The sequence below is a fragment of the Eschrichtius robustus genome, chromosome 8, assembly GCF_028021215.1.
Source record: "Eschrichtius robustus isolate mEscRob2 chromosome 8, mEscRob2.pri, whole genome shotgun sequence".
NCBI classification, from domain to species: Eukaryota; Metazoa; Chordata; class Mammalia; order Artiodactyla; family Eschrichtiidae; genus Eschrichtius; species Eschrichtius robustus.
In genome coordinates, this window is record NC_090831.1 from 65253862 (window position 1) to 65278092 (window position 24231).

A 24231-nucleotide genomic window follows, 5' to 3' on the forward strand; every position below is an offset into this window, starting at 1 on the left:
CAGTTTAAATAGTATGCTACCTTTGGGCTAGGGAGGGAAGAAAAGAATATATTCACATATATTGTTTGTAAGCACTTCTTAAAAAAATTAATTTTGAGCAACAGTCAGCTCGACCCACCACCAGAGCCTCCCATCAAGCCTCTTAGATAGCCTCAACCACCAGAGGGCAGACAGCAGAAGCAAGAAAAACTACAATCCTGCAGCCTGTGGACCAAAAACCACAGTTACAGAAAGATAGACAAGATGAAAAGGCAGAGGGCTATGTACCAGATGAAGGAACAAGAAAAAAACCCCAGAAAAACAACTAAATGAAGTGGAGATAGGCAACCTTCCAGAAAAAGAATTCAGAATAATGATAGTGAAGATGATCCAGGACCTCGGAATAAGAATGGAGGCAAAGATTGAGAAGATGCAAGAAATGATTAACAAAGACCTAGAAGAATTAAAGAACAAACAAACAGAGATGACCAATACAATAACTGAAATGAAAACTACACTAGAAGGAATCAATAGCAGAATAACTGAGGCAGAAGAACGGATAAGTGACCTGGAAGACAGAATGGTGGAATTCACTGCTGCGGAACAGACTAAGGAAAAAAGAATGAAAAGAAATGAAGACAGCCTAAGAGACCTCTGGGACAACATTAAACGCAACAACATTCGCATTATAGGGGTCCCAGAAGGAGAAGAGAGAGAGAAAGGACCAGAGAAAATATTTGAAGAGATTATAGTCGAAAACTTCCCTAACATGGGAAAGGAAATAGCCACCCAAGTCCAGGAAGCGCAGAGAGTCCCATACAGAATAAACCCAAGGAGAAATACGCCGAGACACATAGTAATCAAAGTGGCAAAAATTAAAGACACAGAAAAATTATTGAAAGCAGCGAGGGAAAAACGACAAATAACATACAAGGGAACTCCCATAAGGTTAACAGCTGATTTCTCACAGAAACTCTGCAAGCCAGAAGGGAGTGGCATGATATACTTAAAGTGATGAAAGGGAAGAACCTACAACCAAGATTACTCTACCTGGCAAGGATCTCATTTAGATTTGATGGAGAAATCAAAAGCTTTACAGACAAGCAAAAGCTAAGAGAATTCAGCACCACCAAACCAGCTCTACAACAAATGCTAAAGGAACTTCTCTAAGTGGGAAACACAAGAGAAGAAAATGACCTACAAAAACAAACCCAAAACAATTAAGAAAATGGTCATAGGAACATACATATCGATAATTACCTTAAACGTGAATGGATTAAATGCCCCAACCAAAAGACATAGACTGGCTGAATGGATACAAAAACAAGACCCATATATATGCTGTCTACAAGAGACCCACTTTAGACCTAGGGACACATACAGACTGAAAGTGAGGGGATGGAAAAAGATATTCCATGCAAATGGAAATCAAAAGAAAGCTGGAGTAGCTATACTCATATCAGATAAAATAGACTTTAAAATAAAGAATGTTACAAGAGACAAGGAAGGACACTACATAATGATCCAGGGATCAATCCAAGAAGAAGATATAACAATTATAAATATATACGCACCCAACATAGGAGCACCTCAATACATAAGGCAACTGCTAACAGCTATAAAAGAGGAAATCGACAGTAACACAATCATAGTGGGGGACTTTAACACCTCACTTACACCAATGGACAGATCATCTAAAATGAAAATAAATAACGAAACAGAAGCTTTAAATGACACAATAGACCAGATAGATTTAATTGATATATATAGGACATTCCATCCAAAAACAGCAGATTACACGTTCTTCTCAAGTGCGCACGGAACATTCTCCAGGATAGATCACATCTTGGGTCACAAATCAAGCCTCAGTAAATTTAAGAAAATTGAAATCATATCAAGCATCTTTTCTGACCACAACGCTATGAGATTAGAAATGAATTACAGGGGAAAAAACGTAAAAAAGACAAACACACGGAGGCTAAACAATATGTAACTAAATAACCAAGAGATCACTGAAGAAATCAAAGAGGAAATAAAAAAATACCTAGAGACAAATGACAATGAAAACACGATGACCCAAAACCTATGGGATGCAGCAAAAGCAGTTCTAAGAGGGAAGTTTATAGCTATACAAGCCTACCTAAAGAAACAAGAGAAATCTCAAGTAAACAATCTAACCTTACACCTAAAGAAACTAGAGAAAGAAGAACAAACAAAACCCAAAGTTAGCAGAAGGAAAGAAATCATAAAGATCAGAGCAGAAATAAATGAAATAGAAACAAAGAAAACAATAGCCAAGATCAATAAAACTAAAAGTTGGTTCTTTGAGAAGATCAACAAAATTGATAAGCCATTAGCCAGACTCATCAAGAAAAAGAGGGAGAGGACTCAAATCAATAAAATCAGAAATGAAAAAGGAGAAGTTACAACAGACACCGCAGAAATACAAAGCATCCTAAGAGACTACTACAAGCAACTTTATGCCAATAAAATGGACAACCTGGAAGAAATGGACAAATTCTTAGAAAGGTATAGCCTTCCAAGACTGAACCAGGAAGAAACAGAAAATATGAACAGACCAATCACAAGTAATGAAATTGAAACTGTGATTAAAAATCTTCCAACAAACAAAAGTCCAGGACCAGATGGCTTCACAGGTGAATTCTATCAAACATTTAGAGAAGAGCTAACACCCATCCTTCTCAAACTCTTCCAAAAAATTGCAGAGGAAGGAACACTCCCAAACTCATTCTATGAGGCCACCATCACCCTGATACCAAAACCAGACAAAGACACTACAAAAAAAGAAAATTACAGACCAATATCACTGATGAATATAGATGCAAAAATCCTCAACAAAATACTAGCAAACAGAATCCAACAACACATTAAAAGGATCATACACCACGATCAAGTGGGATTTATCCCAGGGATGCAAGGATTCTTCAATATACGCAAATCAATCAATGTGATACACCATATTAACAAATTGAAGAATAAAAACCATATGATCATCTCAATAGATGCAGAAAAAGCTTTCGACAAAATTCAACACCCATTTATGATAAAAACTCTCCAGAAAGTGGGCATAGAGGGAACCTACCTCAACATAATAAAGGCCATATATGACAAACCCACAGCAAACATCATTCTCAATGGTGAAAAACTGAAAGCATTTCCTCTAAGATCAGGAACGAGACAAGGATGTCCACTCTCACCACTATTATTCAACATAGTTCTGGAAGTCCTGGCCACGGCAATCAGAGAAGAAAAAGAAATAAAAGGAATACAAATTGGAAAAGAAGAAGTAAAACTGTCACTGTTTGCGGATGACATGATACTATACATAGAGAATCCTAAAACTGCCACCAGAAAACTGCTAGAGCTAATTAATGAATATGGTAAAGTTGCAGGATACAAAATTAATGCACAGAAATCTCTTGCATTCCTATACACTAATGATGAAAAATCTGAAAGAGAAATTATGGAAACACTCCCATTTACCATTGCAACAAAAAGAATAAAATACCTAGGAATAAACCTACCTAGGGAGACAAAAGACCTGTATGCAGAAAACTATAAGACACTGATGAAAGAAATTAAAGATGATACCAACAGATGGAGAGATATACCATGTTCTTGGATTGGAAGAATCAACATTGTGAAAATGAGTATACTACCCAAAGCAATCTACAGATTCAATGCAATCCCTATCAAATTACCAATGGCATTTTTTATGGAGCTAGAACAAATCATCTTAAAATTTGTATGGAGACACAAAAGACCCCGAATAGCCAAAGCAGTCTTGAGGCAAAAAAATGGAGCTGGAGGAATCAGACTCCCTGACTTCAGACTCTACTACAAAGCTACAGTCATCAAGACAATATGGTACTGGCACAAAAACAGAAACATAGATCAATGGAACAAGATAGAAAGCCCAGAGATTAACCCACGCACCTATGGTCAACTAATCTATGACAAAGGAGGCAAAGATATACAATGGAGAAAAGACAGTCTCTTCAATAAGTGGTGCTGGGAAAACTGGACAGCTACATGTAAAAGAATGAAATTAGAATACTCCCTAACACCATACACAAAAATAAACTCAAAATGGATTAGAGACCTAAATATAAGACTGGACACTATAAAACTCTTAGAGGAAAACATAGGAAGAACACTCTTTGACATAAATCACAGCAAGATCTTTTTTGATCCACCTCCTAGAGTAATGGAAATAAAAACAAAAATAAACAAATGGGACCTAATGAAACTTCAAAGCTTTTGCACAGCAAAGGAATCCATAAACAAGACGAAAAGACAACCCTCAGAATGGGAGAAAATATTTGCAAACGAATCAACGGACAAAGGATTAATCTCCAAAATATATAAACAGCTCATTCAGCTCAATATTAAAGAAACAATCACCCCAATCCAAAAATGGGCAGAAGACCTAAATAGACATTTCTCCAAAGAAGACATACAGACGGCCACGAAGCACATGAAAAGATGCTCAACATCACTAATTATTAGAGAAATGCAAATCAAAACTACAATGAGGTATCACCTCACTCCTGTTAGAATGGGCATCATCAGAAAATCTACAAACAACAAATGCTGGAGAGGGTGTGGAGAAAAGGGAACCCTCTTGCACTGTTGGTGGGAATGTAAATTGATACAGCCACTATGGAGAACAATATGGAGGTTCCTTAAAAAACTAAAAATAGAATTACCATATGACCCAGCAATCCCACTACTGGGCATATACCCAGAGAAAACCATAATTCAAAAAGACACATGCACCCGAATGTTCATTGCAGCACTATTTACAATAGCCAGGTCATGGAAGCAACCTAAATGCCCATCGACAGACGAATGGATAAAGAAGATGTGGTACATATATACAGTGGAATATTACTCAGCCATAAATAGGAACGAAATTGAGTCATTTGTTGAGACGTGGATGGATCTAGAGACTGTCATACAGAGTGAAGTAAGTCAGAAAGAGAAAAATATCGTATATTAACGCATATATGTGGAACCTAGAAAAATGGTACAGATGAGCCGGTTTGCAGGGCAGAAGTTGAGACACAGATGTAGAGAATGGACATATGGACACCAAGGGGGGAAAACTGCGGTGGGGTGGGGATGGTGGTGTGCTGAATTGGGCGATTGGGATTGACATGTATACACTGATGTGTATAAAATTGATGCCTAATAAGAACCTGCAGTATAAAAAAAAAAAAAATGACTTTGCAGACAACCCAATAGAAAAATGGGCCAAAGATTTAAACAGACACTTTAGCAGATTATAGACAGATGGCAAATAGGCACATGAAAAAATGTTCAACATCATCAGTCATTAGGGAATTGCCAATTAAAACCACAATGAGATGCCCACTTGAATGGCTAATGCCAAATCAAAACAAAGCAAAAAATACGAAGTACTGATGAGAATGTGATCTGGAGCAATTGTAGCCATCACATACTGCTGGTGGGATTGTAAAATGTTACAGTTACTTTGACAAACACTCTGGTAGCACTTATAAAGTTAAATATACACTTACCACATGACCCAGCAATCCCACTCTTAGGCATTTACCCAAGAAAACTGAAAATCATGTCATCACAAATATCTGTATAAAAATGTTTATAGCAACTTTATTCATAATCGTCAAAACCAAGAAGCCACTCAGATATCTCCCGCTAAGGAGTAGATAAGCAAACTGTGGTCCATCCATACAAAGAACACTACTCAGCAATAAAAAGGAATGAACTGATGCATGAAGCCACACGGATGAACTATTTTTTTTTAAACATTTTATTTATTTATTTATTTTATTATTTATCTTTGGCTGTGTTGGGTCTTCGTTGCTGTGCGTGGGCTTTCCCTAGTTGTGACAAGCAGGGGCTGCTCTTCTTTGTGGTGCACGGGCTTCTCATTGAGGTGGCTTCTCGTTGCGGAGCACGGGCTCTAGGCGCATGGGCTTCAGTAGTTGTGGCTTGCGGGCTCTAGAGCATGGGCTCTAGATTGTAGGTTCAGTAGTTGTGGCGCACGGGCTTAGTTGGTCTGCGGCATGTGGGATCTTCCTGGACCAGGGCTCGAACCCATGTCCCCTGCATTGGCAGGCGGATTCCTAACCACTGAGCCACCAGGGAAGTCCCATATGAACTATTTGAAGTGAAAGACTCTCCACTCAAAAAGTTACATACTATATTATTTCATGTATATGATATGCTGAAAAAGGCAAAACTAAAGGAACAGAAAGCAGAAGAGTACCTGCCAGAGGTTGGGTGTGGGGAGGAGACATTGACAGTTGGCTATGAAGGGGCATAAGGGAATTTTGGGCTGTGATGGAACTGTTCTCTGACTTAATTGTAGTGGTGGTTACACAAGTGTACGGTTTGTCAAAACACTCAGGACTGTACATTAAAAGTGTGAATTTTACTATATGTACATCATAACTCTTAAAAATGAAGGCACAATGCAATCCCTATCAAACTACCACTGGCATTTTTCACAGAACTAGAACAAAAAATTTCACAATTTGTATGGAAACACAAAAGACCCCGAATAGCCAAAGCAATCTTGAGAACGAAAAATGGAGCTGGGGGAATCAGGCTCCCTGACTTCAGACTATATTATAAAGCTTCAGTAATCAAGACAGTTTGGTACTGGCACAAAAACAGAAATATAGATCAATGGAACAGGATAGAAAGCCCAGAGATAAACCCACACACATATGGTCACCTTATCTTTGATAAAGGAGGCAAGCATATACAGTGGAGAAAAGACAGCCTCTTCAATAAGTGGTGCTGGGAAAATTGGACAGGTACATGTAAAAGTATGAAATTAGAACACTCCCTGACACCATGCACAAAAATAAACTCAAAATGGATTAAAGACCTAAGTGTAAGGGCAGACACTATCAAACTCTTAGAGGAAAACATAGGCAGAACACTCTATGACATACATCACAGCAAGATTCTTTTTGACCCAGCTCCCAGAGAAATGGAAATAAGAACACAAATAAACAAATGGGACCTAATGAAACTTAAAAGCTTTTGCACAGCAAAGGAAACCATAAACAAGACCAAAAGACAACCATCAGAATGGGAGAAAATATTTGCAAATGAAGCAACTGACAAAGGATTAATCTCCAAGATTTACAAGCAGCTCATGCAGCTCAATAACAAAAAAACCAACAACCCAATCCAAAAATGGGCAGAAGACCTAAATAGACATTTCTCCAAAGAAGATATACAGATGGCCAACAGACACATGAAAGAATGCTCAACATCATTAATCATTAGAGAAATGCAAATCAAAACTACAATGAGATATCATCTCACACCGGTCAGAATGGCCATCATCAAAAAATCTAGAAACAATAAATGCTGGAGAGGGTGTGGAGGAAAGGGAACACTCTTGCACTGTTGGTGGGAATGTAAATTGATACAGCCACTATGGAGAACAGTATGGAGGTTCCTTAAAAAACTACAAATAGAACTACCATACGACCCAGCAATCCCAATACTGGGCATATACCCTGAGAAAACCATAGGTCAAAAAGAGTCATGTACCAAAATGTTCACTGCAGCTCTATTTACAATAGCCAGGACATGGAAGCAACCTAAATGTCCATCGACAGATGAATGGATAAAGAAGATGTGGCACATATATACAATGGAATATTACCCAGCCATAAAAAGAAATGAAATGGAGGTATTTGTAATGAGGTGGATGGAGTTAGAGTCTGTCATACAGAGTGAAGTAAGTCAGAAAGAGAAAAACAAATACAGTATGCTAACACATATATACGGAATCTAAGGGAAAAAAAAAAAAAAAGGCCATGAAGAACCTAGTGGCAAGACGGGAATAAAGACACAGACCTACTAGAGAATGGACTTGAGGATATGGGGAGGGGGTGGGGTGAGATGTGACAGGGTAAGAGAGTGTCATGGACATATATACACTACCAAATGTAAAATAGATAACTAGTGGGAAGCAGCCGCATAGCACAGGGAGATCAGCTCGGTGCTTTGTGACCACCTAGAGGGGTGGGATGGGGAGGGTGGGAGGGAGGGAGATGCAAGAGGGAAGAGAAATGGGAACATATTGTATATGTATAACTGATTCACTTTGTTATAAAGCAGAAGCTAACACACCATTGTAAGGCAATTATACTTCAATAAAGATGTTAAAAAAATAAATAAATAAAATTTAAAAAAAAAAAATGAAGGCAAAATGAAAGAGGTCTCTGGCTTGAGTGACAATAAGAGAGTGACATTGCTGAGGTTAATAGGAAAGCTTGGCTGGCAGCAGACAAGCCCAAAAGGAACTAAGGGCAGATTCTGCCTTGGCCAATGGAGTTTGAGGCATCAGAAATACAGTTAATATGGTCAAGATGGTGTTTTGTTTTGTTTTGTTTTTAAATTGCTAACTGGTATTCTGTTATATGACTATACCAGAGTTTATTTATCCATTTGCCAGTTGAGGGACATCTGAGTTGTTTCCAGGTTTGGGCATTTATGAATAAAGTCTCTATACGCATGTATGTGGCTACTGAAAGCTCTGAGCTAGGGATCTGTGTTCCTCAAATGCAAATCTGATCATGTTATTCCCCTGATTAAAATTCTTCACTGGTTTCTTATTGCCTACAGCAGTGATTCTGTGCCACACATTGGAATCACCTGGAGCGCTTTTCAAGCTGCTGAATGCTCGGCCCACCCTGAGAGATTCTGATTTAATTGATTATTGGATAGGGCTCAAATGTCAATTTTCTTAAAAGCTCCTCATACGATTTTATTACTTTTTAGGCTTAACTCTTTAAAAAAAAAAAGTATTACTGAGATATAATGCACCTACCACAAAATTCATCCATTTAAACTGTACAATTCAATGGTTTTTGGTATATTCTATTGTTAATTTTTTAAGTTGAGGCAAAAAAATATGTATATAACATAAAACTTGCCATTTTAAAGTGTGTAACTCAGTGGCATTAGTTACATTCACAATACTGTACAGCCATTACCACTAGTTCCTCATTACCATTTGATATTAATGTATGTCCAATTCTATAGAGCTAAATTCAAGTGCCTTAGCAAAGACCCAAAGGCTTTCACAAGAAAACGTCATCCTATCTTCCCAGACTCAGCTCCTCTCACTTCCTGCCCTGCATTCTCCTGGATCCAGACACTCTGAGTTGTCTTTAACGTTTGAAAACTCTGCACCTTTGCATACTGCTCTTTCACCTCTCTGAAACACTCTTCCCACTACTATTTCTGATAAAATCCCAGGTCTTCAAAGTCAGACTCAAGTATGATTTTTATGGAGTGCTTTTTCCACCTCTGGGCTTATTTAGCTGTGATCTATATATCACCCTTTATCAACCTCTATTGGAGCACTTAAATCATGACAATTTTCTGTGTCCCTTTTTGTCTCCCCAACCAGAACCAGAATCTGTCTCTGTCTCTGTCTCTCTTCCCCCCTCACTCACGGTGAACACTGAAATGGAGACTTTGCAATGTGAACATTAGAGAAGAACTGCCAAGAAGAGCCACCTAACCCATATCACATAGTGACGTGAGTGGGAAATAAACTTTTGTTGATTTAAGGCATTGAGGTTTCAGGGATTGTTTGGTTCCACAGCATAGCCTAGCCTAGCCTGACTAATAGACTCACGAAGAATTCACTCACCATATTCGTCAGCTGTTCTCTTGTGATATAACTAAATGGAGTATGTGGAACCCCATGGAAAATAGATCATGGATTGGAGGGGAGGCAGAAGGAGAGCTTGATTTCAGAGGAGTCTAGGAAAAATGTAGGTGTGAAGGAAAGGTCTTGAGCACAAGTTGTTCCTCAGGGAAGATAAACCTAGGCTGGGGTGAAGGAAGAAGGAACTCACAGATTGGGTGTGTCTAAGGGCAATGAAGACAAACAGCCTACTAAAACCTTTTTCATAAGACTATTCCTGACTTAGAGAATTAGATACAATCAAGTGTAATATTTCAAATCTCAAATCAATACTTGCCAAAAAGTCTTAAAAAAAAGAGAGAACCCTGAACCAATGTTCAATTGTTAATTTGATTTTTACTGACAAAATACATTTTGGAAGTCATTGCTGAATGCACCAGTTTTTTTTTTTTTTAAAGAAACTCACGTTCTTTCTTTCTTTCTTTCTTTCTTTATGGCTGTGTTGGGTCTTTGTTTCTAATGCACCAGTTTTGTCCCGTATTAGTATAATCAGAAAGATGTCTTGGTCCAGCAGTGCTCTGGAGGTTGAAACGTGTTCTCCTTTATGATTTGCAGCTCTGACTAGATCTATTTTTCTGCCTAAGGTGCAGAAACGCAAATGTGAACTGTGATGCTGTGTAATTTCTGCTTCTTAGACCATCACTGTTATAAAAAATACAAAAACACAAAACAAAATTTTTTTGAATTTCACTAAGACTGTGGACTGACGTGCATGAGGCAGAATATGCTGTTGTCCAATCTTCCATTACCATATTAACCTATTGTCTCACATTATTAAAAAACAAAACAAAATGTGCATCTGTCATAGAAAAGCATGTATAAATGAAATATACCTCAATCAGCAATGAATTGTTTAAAGGAGAGAAATATAAGCTAAAAAGTATTGCAGTCTGGGATCTGTTTTAAGACAATTCGGTGAGAGAGAGGAAAAAGTACATAGATAAAGCAGACATGGCAAAATCTTAATAATTGTTGAATCTCAGTTATGAGTACATGGGGATTCATTGTACTCTGCTCTCCACTCTCTTGCAAATATATGAAATTGTTGATGATAATAAACGATACAGGGATCATAAACTTACAGATAAAATACTTTCAAACATTTGCACAAATTTAAGAGTACAGCTTAAATGATTAGTTTCCTTAATCATAGAATTTTATTGTATAATGTCAAAAAATAATGATATTTTGCAAATAGTAGGTTTGATTCTTCAGAGCTCTTTCATATGTGTTATTTCATCATAGAACATAAAATGACATATTTCTACAGTGGTTATTACCTCTTTCTGATACTGTTTAATAAGTTGCCTTTCTCATTGCCCTGAAATCTGAATATCCTGAAAGAGTTCATCTATCTTTAAAAGCAATAATAATCTTTTATCACATTTAGAATTAGACTCAATGTTAAAAATAATAATGGTTGGAACTGCATGCATCAGGGCAATCCACATTTTCTGCTCCTTATGTATCAAAAGTAAGGGTATCATATTCAGACTTATATACACATCTGATTCAATTATCTATTGTTTCCTGGAAACCATATCTATTGACTGTGGCTTGAAACATGGATATGAAAATAGCAATTTTTTTACTCCATTGACAGTATCGATAAAGGTAGAGTATATCTTTTATTCTAGAGTGAGATATTTAGCATGCCATAGGTGTAAATGAAAGACATAAACTAAGAGACAAAAGTGAACCTTTCAAACGTTAATGTGATGTTGGCTGTGTTATGATGAGCCTAATGATATCAAGTGCACAGAACATATAGGTGTCATGCTGAGAAACCAATGATCTAGCTCTCATCTTGACTGCAGGCAAAGAATATCTCATTAAAGCCATAAATTTCATGCGTCTCTTCCTAAATTTAAAACCCTTAAGGAAAATGGCTTTCATGGTTCAACAGTTTTAAATGGTTGTACTTAGTTGGCTTTGTAACAAGGAAATGAATCGTTTTTTTTAAACAAATCAGAATTATGCCATAGTTGCATGTGTTTTCACGCGGTTGCTGTTAGCACTTAACTTCCTCTCTAGATAACAAAACCCCAGACTCCACATTGAATTCACCATGGGGAGACATTTATTACTTGCTATGATTGTTCAGGTTAGTGTGGGACGGGGATGAAATTTGCTCATTCATGGCTGTATAAAAACTGTTTTCTTGAGATAATGTGAAAAGGAGAGGGTTTCTAATCAACCTTCACTATTCAGAGTAAACATTATTTAGCCTACTCTTAGGAGTAGTAAGTTGCTCCAGTTCCATGTGGTGCTAGCACCTAACCAATAGAAACGTGTGCAGGCCTCAGGGATCCAAGGCATTGGAAAATGTCAAAGCAATTAACTGAACTTATTTCTTCTTTCTCAGTGGATTTTGGAATAAATCTTACATAGCCATGGGAGAGATGCACTTACAGGAAACATTTTCCGTTTTTTGTTTTGTACACGTCCAACTTAAAGAGCAACAATTTGTTGCATCTGGGAAAAACAAGACAAATTACAAGAGTATGGATATTTCAAATGCCTCCAAATGTTTAATCTTAGAGGAGAGTCTTAGTGATTGTTTTACAGAAAGAATATATACATACGAAAGAATATATCCCTACACACAATAAGAATATAATTATTGCTTTCCAGAAAATATTAGAGAAGCAAAGCTACCTAGACTCACTTCATTTCATCTGGATGATCAGAAAGTTACAAATGGGAAATATTATACCTTGGAAAGAGCATGTCTTATTTGATGTGTGTGGAAATAAAACTCAAAGAAGTTCATAGACAGTTGAAACTCAAAGCAGTTTATAGTCATTTAAAGTTGGAGCAACTGGGTATACACCTTGCTTTCCCTCTCAGTCAAGCTTTCTAATCCCAATGGAAATGGATAGAATTACCCAGAAGATAAAGTTAAGGTTTAAACGTTTTAATTTGTGTTTCAATGTATTTTCAAGTGCAAAGTCATTCAAAAAATCATTAAAACAGAACATGAAATCATTAAAAATCTTTAACTACATTAAATGTTTTCAAGAAAGCATCACACTATTTTTTGAATGTTGAATTTTTACAATTTTTTGTATGTTGTTTAATTTCTTTTTAAACTTTATTAGCATCTTTTGTAGATAGTTATTACTTTTAAAGTGTTGTTACAAACACTATTGCAGAATACCCTAACACCATACACAAAAATAAACTCAAAATGGCTTAAAGACCTAAATGTAAGGCCAGACACTATAAAACTCTTAGAGGAAAACATAGGCAGAACACTCTATGTCATAAATCACAGCAAGATCCTTTTTGACCCACCTCCTAGAGAAATGGAAATAAAAACAAAAATAAACAAATGGGACCTAATGAAACTTAAAAGCTTTTGCACAGCAAAGGAAACCATAAACAAGACCAAAAGACAACCCTCAGAATGGGAGAAAATATTTGCAAATGAAGCAGCTGACAAAGGATTAATCTCCAAAAGTTACAAGCAGCTCATGCAGCTCAATATCAAAAAAAGCAAACAACCCAATCCAAAAATGGGCAGAAGACCTAAATAGACATTTCTCCAAAGAAGATATACAGATTGCCAACAAACACATCAAAGAATGCTCAACAGCATTAATCATTAGAGAAATGCAGATCAAAACTACAATGAGATATCATCTCACACCAGTCAGAATGGCCATCATCAAAAAATCTACAAACAATAAATGCTGGAGAAGGTGTGGAGAAAAGGGAACATTCTTGCACTGTTGGTGGGAATGTAAATTGATACAGCCACTATGGAGAACAGTATGGAGGTTCCTTAAAAAACTAAAAATAGAACTACCATATGACCCAGCAATCCCACTACTGGGCATATACCCTGAGAAAACCATAATTCTAAAACAGTCATGTACCAAAATGTTCATTGCAGCTCTATTTACAATAGCCAGGACATGGAAGCAACCTAAGTGTCCATCAACAGATGAATGGATAAAGAAGATGTGGCACATATATACAATGGAATATTACTCAGCCATAAAAAGAAATGAAATTGAGTTATTTGTAGTGAGGTGGATGGACCTAGAGTCTGTCATACAGAGTGAAGTAAGTCAGAAAGAGAAAAACAAATACCGTATGCTAACACATATATATGGAATCTAAAAAGAAAAAAAAAAAGGTCATGAAGAACCTAGGGGCAAGACGGGAATAAAGACACAGACCTCCGAGAGAATGGACTTGAGGATACGGGGAGGGGGAAGGGTAAGCTGTGACAAAGTGAGAGAGTGGCATGGACATGTATACACTACCAAACATAAAATAGATAGCTAGTGGGAAGCAGCCGCATAACACAGGGAGATAAGCTCGGTGCTTTGTGACCACCTAGAGGGGTGGGATAGGGAGGGTGGGAGGGAGGGAGATGCAAGAGGGAAGAGATACGGGAACATATGTGTATGTATAACTGATTCACTTTGTTAAAAAGCAGAAACTAACACACCATTGTAAAGCAATTATACTCCAATAAAGATGTTAAAAAAAAAAAGAATAACCATTATGAAGCACCACTTCTACTTAAAAGAAAAAAAGTTGCCTCCAGTTTTTGGCTATTAAGAATATTATGAATAAGGTTGTTTAAAATATTCATATATAAATCTTTTTGTGGGCATATCTTTTCATTGCTCGTGTGTAAAAATCTATAGCAGAGTAACTGGGTCATACGTTAAGGGCATGTTTAACTTCATGTGAAACTTCCAAACTCTCTTCCAAAGTGGTGTACCTTTTTACACTTGGACCAGCAATCACGTGGACAAGATGACAATTCCCTTAGCTGTTAGTCTGCTTCTTTCCATCACTGCTTTCTTAATAGGCTCATGAATAAAATGGACATTCTGGAGGGATGAAGGCTGTGTATAGAAAATAATATTAGTGTTTACTCTTGATTTGGTTACCATTGCTGAATGCCTAACTTGCCAGAAGTAGCAACCTATCCCTAACCTTTTATGTAATACCTCCATTGGAGTTCTATTGGTGCATAAAAATTACCACAAAATTTACAGCTTATAACAACACAATTATTATTTCTGAGTTTCTATGGGCCATGAGCCTGATATGGCTTAGCTGAGTTCTTTGTATGAATTCCAGTTGTGTTATAACCTCACCAACATTTCATTATCAGAGTTTAAATGATCACCTATGACTGTCCAGTAGAAATACAATGGAATTTACACATCCAAGTTTCCTAAGAACTGCATTAAAAAAGTGAAAATAGTTGAAGTTTCTTTTAGTAATATATTTTATTTAACCAAATCTATCCAAATATTACCATTTAAGCATGTAATCAAAAGTTAAGATATTTTACATTCTTTTTTCATACTAAGTCACCAAAATTGGTTATGTGTTTTATTCTTACAGCACATCTCAATTCAGACTAGTTGTATTTCAAGTGCTTAATAGCCACATGTGGCTAGTGGCTGCTGTATTGGACAACACAGACATTTCCATGGGTATACAGTAGTCACTCACTGTGGTTTTAACTTGCATTTTTTCCTGATAACTAAATGATGTTGAACATGTTTTCATACACTTATTGGCCATTTGTAAATCTTCTTTTGTATAATGTCTGTTCAAATGTCCAGCAACAGGTGGTATATTCACACAATGGTGATTCACAAATTGTATATTCATACAACGAAAAAGTACTCAGTAATAAAAAGGAATAAACTACTGATTCATGAAATAACCCGGATGAATCTCAAAATATTATGTTGAGTGAAGAAAGCCTGGCACAAAAGAATACGTATGAAATGATTCCATTTGCATGAAATTTTAAAACAGGCAAACTAATCAAGAAAAAAAAGCAAATCCATTGCTATAGTAGGGGTGTGTGAATGATTGCAAAACTGCAAAAGAGAACTTTCTGGAGTGATGGAAATGCTTTATATCTTGAGATGCTATAAATGTACCTATGTAGATATGTACATTTATCAAACTTTATTGAACTGCAAATTCAAAATAGGTGCATGTTGCTGTAATGTAAATTATACTCCAATAAAACTGATTTAAAGAGTAAAAGCAACATATGTTAGTACCTGCTATGGAATTTGCAGGCCCAGTGCAAAGTAAAACTGTGGGATCCCATATTCAAAAAGTATTAAGAATTTTAAGACAGTGACAGCAGAGGGAGTTTGTCTGTTATGAATCCCCGGTGATAGACAGTGCATGGCATATAGTAGGTTCCAATGCAATTTTGTTGGATGAATTTAAGAACTTGGGCATTTTAGTGCCCAGCAACTTCCTTTCAAGGACAGCATTAACACCTCTTTCTACTTCTGCTATGTGTTCCACAGCCCTGAGGAGAGAGTAGAATTCTGTATACAGTTTTGTTTTTTTTTTTAATGATGTATGTAAGTATGATAGAGACAAGTACCGATTAAAAGTTGTTTTACTTTTAAATTCTTTGAAAATGTGAAGAAGTATAGCTCAATAACTAACATGAAGAAAATACAATTCAGTTGAGTGGGTGGAAATTATACAGGAATCGTGAAGTATAAAGAAGTTTTGTCTTTCAGGTATTCTATATTGTTAGTTACAGGCTGACTTAGCTGTAACTAAGCTAAGTTAGTTACTTAGCTAACTTACCCAGTATGGGTCAGGAAACAAGCTAAGTAATGGGGATATAGTGATAAAACAGGTATATATAACTGTGTAGTGGTTTGTCTTCTTTAGAAATCAATTGTTAGATCATATTCTAATTGTTAATGTTTCTAAGGATCCTAAATATATATAATCCACAGTGCCATAAACATTTCATTGGGACTTCACTCTAGTGTTCCTTAACATGACTGGAATTGTTATAACAGAGGCATTTGGACTTATTTAAATAAGTTATGGACTGAATGTGCCCCTCCCCCCATCCCCACCTCTGCCAATTCTCACATGTTGAAGCTCTGGCCCCCAGTATGGCTGTATTTGGAGTAGGGAAGTACTTAGGGTTAAATGAGGTCATGAAGTTGGGAGTCCTGATCCGATAGGATTAGTGTCCTTATAAAAAGAGACCAGAGAGCTCATCTGCCCTCTTTCTGTGTGTACTCACCTAGGAAAGACCATGTGAGGTTGAAGCAAGGCCACCATCTGCAAGCCAGGAAGAGAGTCCTCACCAGAACCCAAAACCTGCTGAATCCTGATCTGGGACTTCCAGCCTCCAGAACTGTGAAAAAATACATTTCTGCTTTTGAAGCCAACCAGCCTGAGGTATTCTGTTACGGCAACCTGAGCTAATACAATATGTTATACTCTATATAAAAAACTACATAATATGCAAAATTTGATTCAAATAAAGTGACCAGCTTAGTCATATAATGTGGGCAATCTTTTAGCATTATAACAAGATTTATGTGTATATATTTAGACATAAGTGTATAAACCCTAAAAATTTGATAAATTCATACGGCAGATTTTCCCTAAAGGAAATTTACAGTGATTTACTTTATTACTCGTTGTCCATAAGCCGAGGGATACATAAATATTTAAAAATATTTTTAAAAAGGAAAACTAGAGTTTTAAATGATTAAAGGTATCACAAATATAAATATTTAAAATGCCTGTTGGGTGGCTGAGAGTCCCTGTTCTTCTCATACTCAGCAACTTATTTTAGAAATGAAAGTATTAAGAGATGAGATGACAGCACACTAGTAACTGAATCAACAGTCTACTGAAAAATATGGCCAAAAAGTTACTGAAAAATTGTAGAGAAGCAGTAAGATGCTTTTACACTTGTTCCATCGTAACTCAACGTAGAAAAGATAAAGCAGGATTTTCATGTTTTAGGGGAGCTGGAATAGTAAATTATTTCACTTAAGCCAAAGTTTTCAAATTAAGCATGGCTAAGAATTTAGGGAAGAAAAATAATTAAAAGGGAGGTAGCAGGTGGTAAATAAGGTGCTAACAAGAAAGACTGTATGTTTTTGGGGAAGATAGTGAATTGAAAAGAGGTATGACATTAATAGGTAGTTCACAGTAATTAAGTGTGATATTCCGGGGTGAGACTGCTTGGGTTTGAAGTTTTGCTCTGCCAATTACACGCTACATAACCTTGGTTAATTTATTTCCCCTAAGTCTCAGCTTGATCATTGGTAACGTGAAGAAAAGTAATAATAACTATCTTATATGTTAATAGGGATGATTAGTGGTATAAAGCATACTGTTTAGCACAGTACCTACAACATAGTATATGTAATAGATTTTAATGATGATATAAATCATGTATTATTGTTTCTTTTCAAATGTGACACCGCTAATGTAACTCCAATCTAAGTGAATATGGGTATTTTGAAATAGGGTAATATCTATTCCAAAAAATAGAAAAAAAATGGGAAAAAGTCAAATTAATCTTTGTATTTACTTATTGCACAGGCCCTCCTCAGACTCTGACATGCCTACTCAGGCTTTTCTTTGGCTCAAACTCTGCTTCAAAATTCATCCAGGGAGTCCAATCTGTGGGATATAGCTGTTTTCCTGATATCCATAGTTACATTATTTGAGGCTATACATCAATGAATTTTCTATCTTGCCTACTTGCAGTTGTCCCCATTTCAGCCTACTGTATCATAGCTGCCAGCCTGTCCCACTGTCACACCTTTACTGAGCTCGTCAGATGCTTGTGATAAAACTATGGCTCCAGGCTAAGTATACAGATTTCATTCTCACAGGGAAGAAGTGTCTGCTGGCGTTCTCTTATAAGCCTTCCAAAGTTCTGCTTCTCATTTTAAGAAACTGCTTCTCATTTTAAGAAACTCTGCTTTAGATAATCAAAGACATCTGCCAAAAACATTGGCAGAAATCAGAAAATGGTATTTAATCTTGTGGCAGTAGTTGGTTTTCAGTGTTTTCACATGCAAGCATTTCCTGTTCATTTTTGAACTATGTTGGACTTTCTTTATAGTAATTGGGATTCTGTTAAGGTCCTTGAAGAAGACAACAGAGGCTTGTAAGGGGAAAAGACTTTCAGAGTTTTTTTTTTAAGTCATCCACATGTGTTAACACGGGTTACAGATAAAATTCTGTCTCTTATTCTCAAATTTCAGTAAAGAATTTTAAAAAAATATTTTAACAGTCTTTTATATAAAAGTTTAAATCGCTCTTAAAAAAATACAAATTCCAAACGCACGTTCCTATTTCATTTTCAACGACTTTATTGAGAATATTTTGCAAATTAGATTTTACAATTTAACATTTTACAATTAGAAATTTCATCTGCTACTACATAAGTTGCAAACTTTTCAAAACACTGCAGAAAATCCTTTATTTCTTTGGATTTTTCTGTTCCATGTTGAGCTCCTGAGATGTATTTTTTCTTTCAGCTTCATTTTCATCTTCCTGTGAAATAAATTTTAGAAAACATTAAAATATAAACTTCAGGGCATTTTATCACCTATACTTAATACACTTCAACTTCATTTCTCTGAAGAATTAACTATCATGACTCCAGTAATCGTAGGGGAAAGGCTATAAACAAAATGGCACAATTATGCAACATTTAAACATTAACATTCACAGTGGGTGCTGTTTTATACTACACATTGAGTAAAAATTTCTGTATGTTTTTAAAAACAACTTATTTTATCAATGACCTAAGAATTACTTTTGAAAACACCTGCTACTAAAAAGTGTCCTTTGTAGGGGGTCAATCAGATATTTTTACTTCACTATTTGATAAAAAAACAGTAAATTTAACTTCTGAGACATTTTATGTACCCAGCATGGCATTTTGGTCTCATCCAGCATACTTTCTTGACAGGTCTGCCAATTTTCCAATTACTTGTGGCCACCATGTTATCTGAAGATCAGTCAGTTCTAAAATAGGAAACTCTAAAATGGGCACGTGAGGCAACAGAATGCTTACATTCTTCTACAGTTTCGATTCTAAGTGGTGGCCTCATAATTCATAGCAGGTTCCTGTGGAACATGGTGAATAAATAAAGTGACATCATAATGTCTGCTTCCATAGGAATGAAGTGTATCTTGTGTTCAATATTAAATGGTGACCTCCAAAGTATAAATAATGAGAATCTGGAAAAATATTTCATCTTACATTTTATAACCCATCTCATCATATATGTTCCTTCAACAACACCTAAGTACAAAGCAGTCTTGCTTTCCCAATATTTCTGATAGGCCTTTCATTTTTATTAATGGAAGTAAAAAACACTAACTCTTTACTGAGTTAATTAAAGTATTAGTAGCTTAATTTCTTAAGTATCTCTGGACAGCAGTAATAACATCAATATCACTACACATCACCCTGCATCTCCGTATCATCTTTTTATAAAACCAAATTCAATTAAATAATTATTGAGCTTTGCTTAGTAAACTGACTTTATTAAGTAAATGCAAATCAAGGTGTATATATATATAACAAATATATATTATATATATGTTAATGTTATATATATATAACATATATATATTTATATATATTATGTTTATATATATATAAAAGATATGTATGTTAAATGTTATAATATATATAACAAATATATATATATATTTGTTTTCCACAAAAAACCACACCCTTGCCCATAAACATTAAGGTGGAGAAAGCTTCCTTTACATACATTGTCTCTAAATTTCAATAGCACCTGTGATTTAGCCTTTGTCAACACCAGGAAAGCAGAGAAATTATCAATATTATCAATCAACCTGAATCATTAGATATGTTGGCTGCTAGGAATGGGGTTTCTGACTATCAATTTTGGCAATGTAATTTTAATTTATTTATCTAAGCATAATAGCCACTGTGTGCTGTTTATTTTTTATTTTTTCCAATTTGTCTCTACTGAATAGAGATATTATGTTCAACTGACTCTTGAAAATCTATTAATGAACAGGTAGTTTCCACTTTAAGAATCTCTAGAGATTACATTTTAATTACAACCCAACAAAAACCAAATCCTATTCCACACTTTCCACTGTCCTCTTCTGTCAGTGAAACACTGACAGAAAGTATTAAAACAGCAGGTAAACGTGGCAAGAAATTTTTGTTAGGTAGCACTGAATTTGTTTATATGTTGTTCAAGGCAGGGCTTTATCTTCTTTATCTTATATTCCTACCACCTAACAGGGCACATTTAGTGTATAGGGGGGTCCAATAAATGTTTCCTGAACTATGTGAAACAGTGGAATAAAAAATGAGTAAAAGACAGGTCTGTAATTTGGAAAAGCATAATATCCTTCCTTATCCAGTAGTTACACTTCTGAATTTACTAAAACATTATTGAAAACAGAAATAAGCAAAAATATTTGAAATATCATAAGCCAAAATCACCCTTATCAAATTCATATTCTTTAATTTTTGAAAAAAAGTAGAGGCTTTATCATGTGGACAGTCTGCTAAGTTCCCACAGCAATATGACTTACTGGTTTAACAAGCTTGGTTACCCTGATGATCCTGAGGACTACGAAGTATCTATAATATTTACTTTCATAATTAACTAACATTCTTCATATAATGTCAGTCTTTTCGTTGTTGAATTATTCTTAGTAATAAAGTATAGTTAATAAATGCATGTCTATTCTAATACTGCCTCCTGTTCAGGACAGGTACAAAAGTTTCTTTATGCAGAGAAAATGTCTTAAAATATCTTGCCTTTCTATGCCTTTAAACTATTTGTGTAAGTTAACAAGATACAATCTCTTTCTTCCTTTGTATAAGAATAGCTGTGATCTGGATACAGAGAAGGATTATGGAGGGGCAGAGAAGGCATTTAATCCACTGCTAGAGTCCAACACATCGTAACTGCTATGGTATAATATCATCAAAATAATAAAAATAACAGCAAAAGACTTTAATCATTGTAAATAAAACATTGGAATTAGATATAATAAAGCTCCAGAAAGGATTTTAGAAGTTGCTTTTTTTCTTTTTGTTTTTTTGGAAGTGCTAATTTGTGTTTCTAAGTTTACACATCAATTTTTTTTTTAACATCTTTATTGGAGTATAATTGCTTTACAATGGTGTGTTAGTTTCTGCTGTATAACAAAGTGAATCAGCTATACATATACATATATCCCCATATCCACTCCCTCTTGCTTCTCCCTCCCACCCTCCCTATCCCACCCCTCTAGGTGGTCACAAAGCATGGAGCTGATCTCCCTGTGCTGTGCGGCTGCTTCCCACTAGCTATCTATTTTACATTTGGTAGTGTATATATGTCCATGCCACTCTCTCACTTCATCCCAGCTTACCCTTCTCCATCCGTGTCCTCAAGCCCATTCTCTATAGACGTCAATTTTTATAAGAACTTTATAACAGTTCAAGATTAATAAAATCATTAAAATAGCTCAGGCAGCAAATCAAATATCATTCACAAGTGAATGTATAATGAATGAAACTGCAAAGAAAGGAAGTTTTTTTACCAAAGTATTTCTTCACTACTGGATATTAAAGGCAGGCAAAATTTTCTTCTGATAGATGGTAGGTTTTTGTCACTCTTTGCTAAGATAAGACATCTGTTTTTTTCCCAGTGAAAGAAGACCTTGCTACACGGATCATTTTCTTAGTGACAGCCCTGACAAGTTTGACATTTGTTTCATGAAGTGTTCTGAAGCAGCCAACAAGAAAATGTACCCTTTGGGGCTGCTGGAAAGCAGACAGGTTTACCTCTTAATGTTTAAGCTTGTTAATTTATACTACAGAAAACATGTTGATTATAGCAACCTTGCAGATCTGCTAGTTACATGTGGAATTTCAGGAATATGCACATAACAATAACGCTCATAATGCCAAATAGTTAAATGTGGTTCCTTGGCCTTCCTGCTCTTTGTACACTGACAGCATTGTTGTAGTGAGGAGAATGAAAATTTCTAAGCACACATGGACCATGTAATTATGGGCTAATGCTCCAGGTGGCAACATGAGACTAAAAGAGTCATTATAACAGAGAAGTAAAAATACTGCCATTTTAATCTAAACTAGATTCCTTTTACCACCAAATAAAACCCAGAAGAGTCTGTTTAAATACTACTCAGCTTGCAGCATCAATCTGGAAGAGGAGGCCCTCTATTTTTCCTTATTTATAAATTTGATTCATAACAGTTCAAAGAATTGATGTCAATTAATAAAACCTATCCACCCTGCTTTTCCCTTCTCTTGAAGTAACCAACTCCAAACAAAGAGCAATTATTTTAGCAGCTGGAATTTCTACTGTTCAGGTAATGTTTGGACTCAAATTAGTCTATGAATACAGATGACTCTGTATTTACCCTACAGACTGTCAAGTTTTAAATTATTTCTTTTAAAGGTTGGATTATACAAAGGGACAAACTTTCCCCATTATTTCATTATATCTTTAAAGGTGACTTTATGAGTACCTTTAGAGTGGAGAAATCTGTCAAACACTACCTAAACCAAATGATGAAGGTTAACATTACCAGTAATACATATTAACATTAACTGTTTGGTAAGATGCACTAAAAAGAGCACATTAATTCTGGTCTGTGGTAGCCTTCCCAATAATGCATGAATCTAAATCTAGTAAGGAGAAAACATCAGATAAACACTCTATAAAATAACTGAACAGTAGAAGATGATAACACTACAGGAAGCTGGATGAAGGGCAAATGGGAATTATCTGTGCTATTTTTGCAACTTTTTGTAAGTTTAAAATTATTTCAAAATAAAAAGATTTAAAAAAACAAAATAGAAGTGACTACTTAATGCAAGTTTTCTAAATTCAAAGTAAGTGTGACGTATGCACAAAGATTTTATGTGGAAGAAAATTCAAGGTAACCGTCGCCTCTACATTAAAAATACACAGCTAAAATAAACTGTTTGCTTTCCATTTTTCTATTTAAAATTTCTTGAGTACCTCGAATGTTTATAATGGTGATGCTATTAATTTTTATTTTCTTGTCTGTGCTTCCATGCATTCATCTTACATTTCTACTCTGAGCACAGATTACTTTCACAATTAGAAAACATAAGCTTTATTTCCAGAAATAAGTAAGCATAATGGGAGTCTGTTTTCAAAGAGAATGATGTCAGTTGTTTTTACTTTACAGAATTTACTATTCACAGCAGACAAAGACACATGGTGGTACAAACAGTAAAATAAAGTGAGAAGGTACAGCTAAGTACTAACTTAAAATATTTCTATTTTCTTATGATATTTTCTTTAGATTTTAAATATTCCTTTAATCAGAGAAAAGTTACTGTAATTGGATTCAAATTAACAGTTGAAATTATCTGTATGCTTTAATAATGGTTCTTTTAAAACTGTAGTATATACACAGCTTTTGGTGAAAAATATGAAGACACACTTAACCTGTTCTGTTAGTTGTAGACTAAGTATAGAAAAGCAATATATAACATATTGTTCTGATCTGAGGTCAAAAACTACTCTCTTTTATTCATTTAAAACATATACCAGAGGGACTTCCCTGGTGGCACAGTGGTTAGGAATCCACCTGCCAACGCAGGGGACACGGGTTCGAGCCCTGGTCCAGGAAGATCCCACATGCCGCAGAGCAACTAAGCC

The 24231-nt window shown here is 35.6% G+C and overlaps 1 protein-coding gene across 1 annotated transcript in view; it reads right to left on the reverse strand.

The window, feature by feature from the left end:
• Positions 1–18870: 18870 nt before the first annotated feature.
• Positions 18871–24231, reverse strand: part of PHF14 (PHD finger protein 14) — a 193684-nt gene continuing 188323 nt past the window's right edge. The window contains exon 18 of the mRNA XM_068550589.1: positions 18871–19072. Within this exon, the coding sequence (XP_068406690.1) occupies positions 18998–19072 (75 nt within the window). The 3' untranslated portion in view covers positions 18871–18997. The remainder of the gene's footprint in view (positions 19073–24231) is intronic.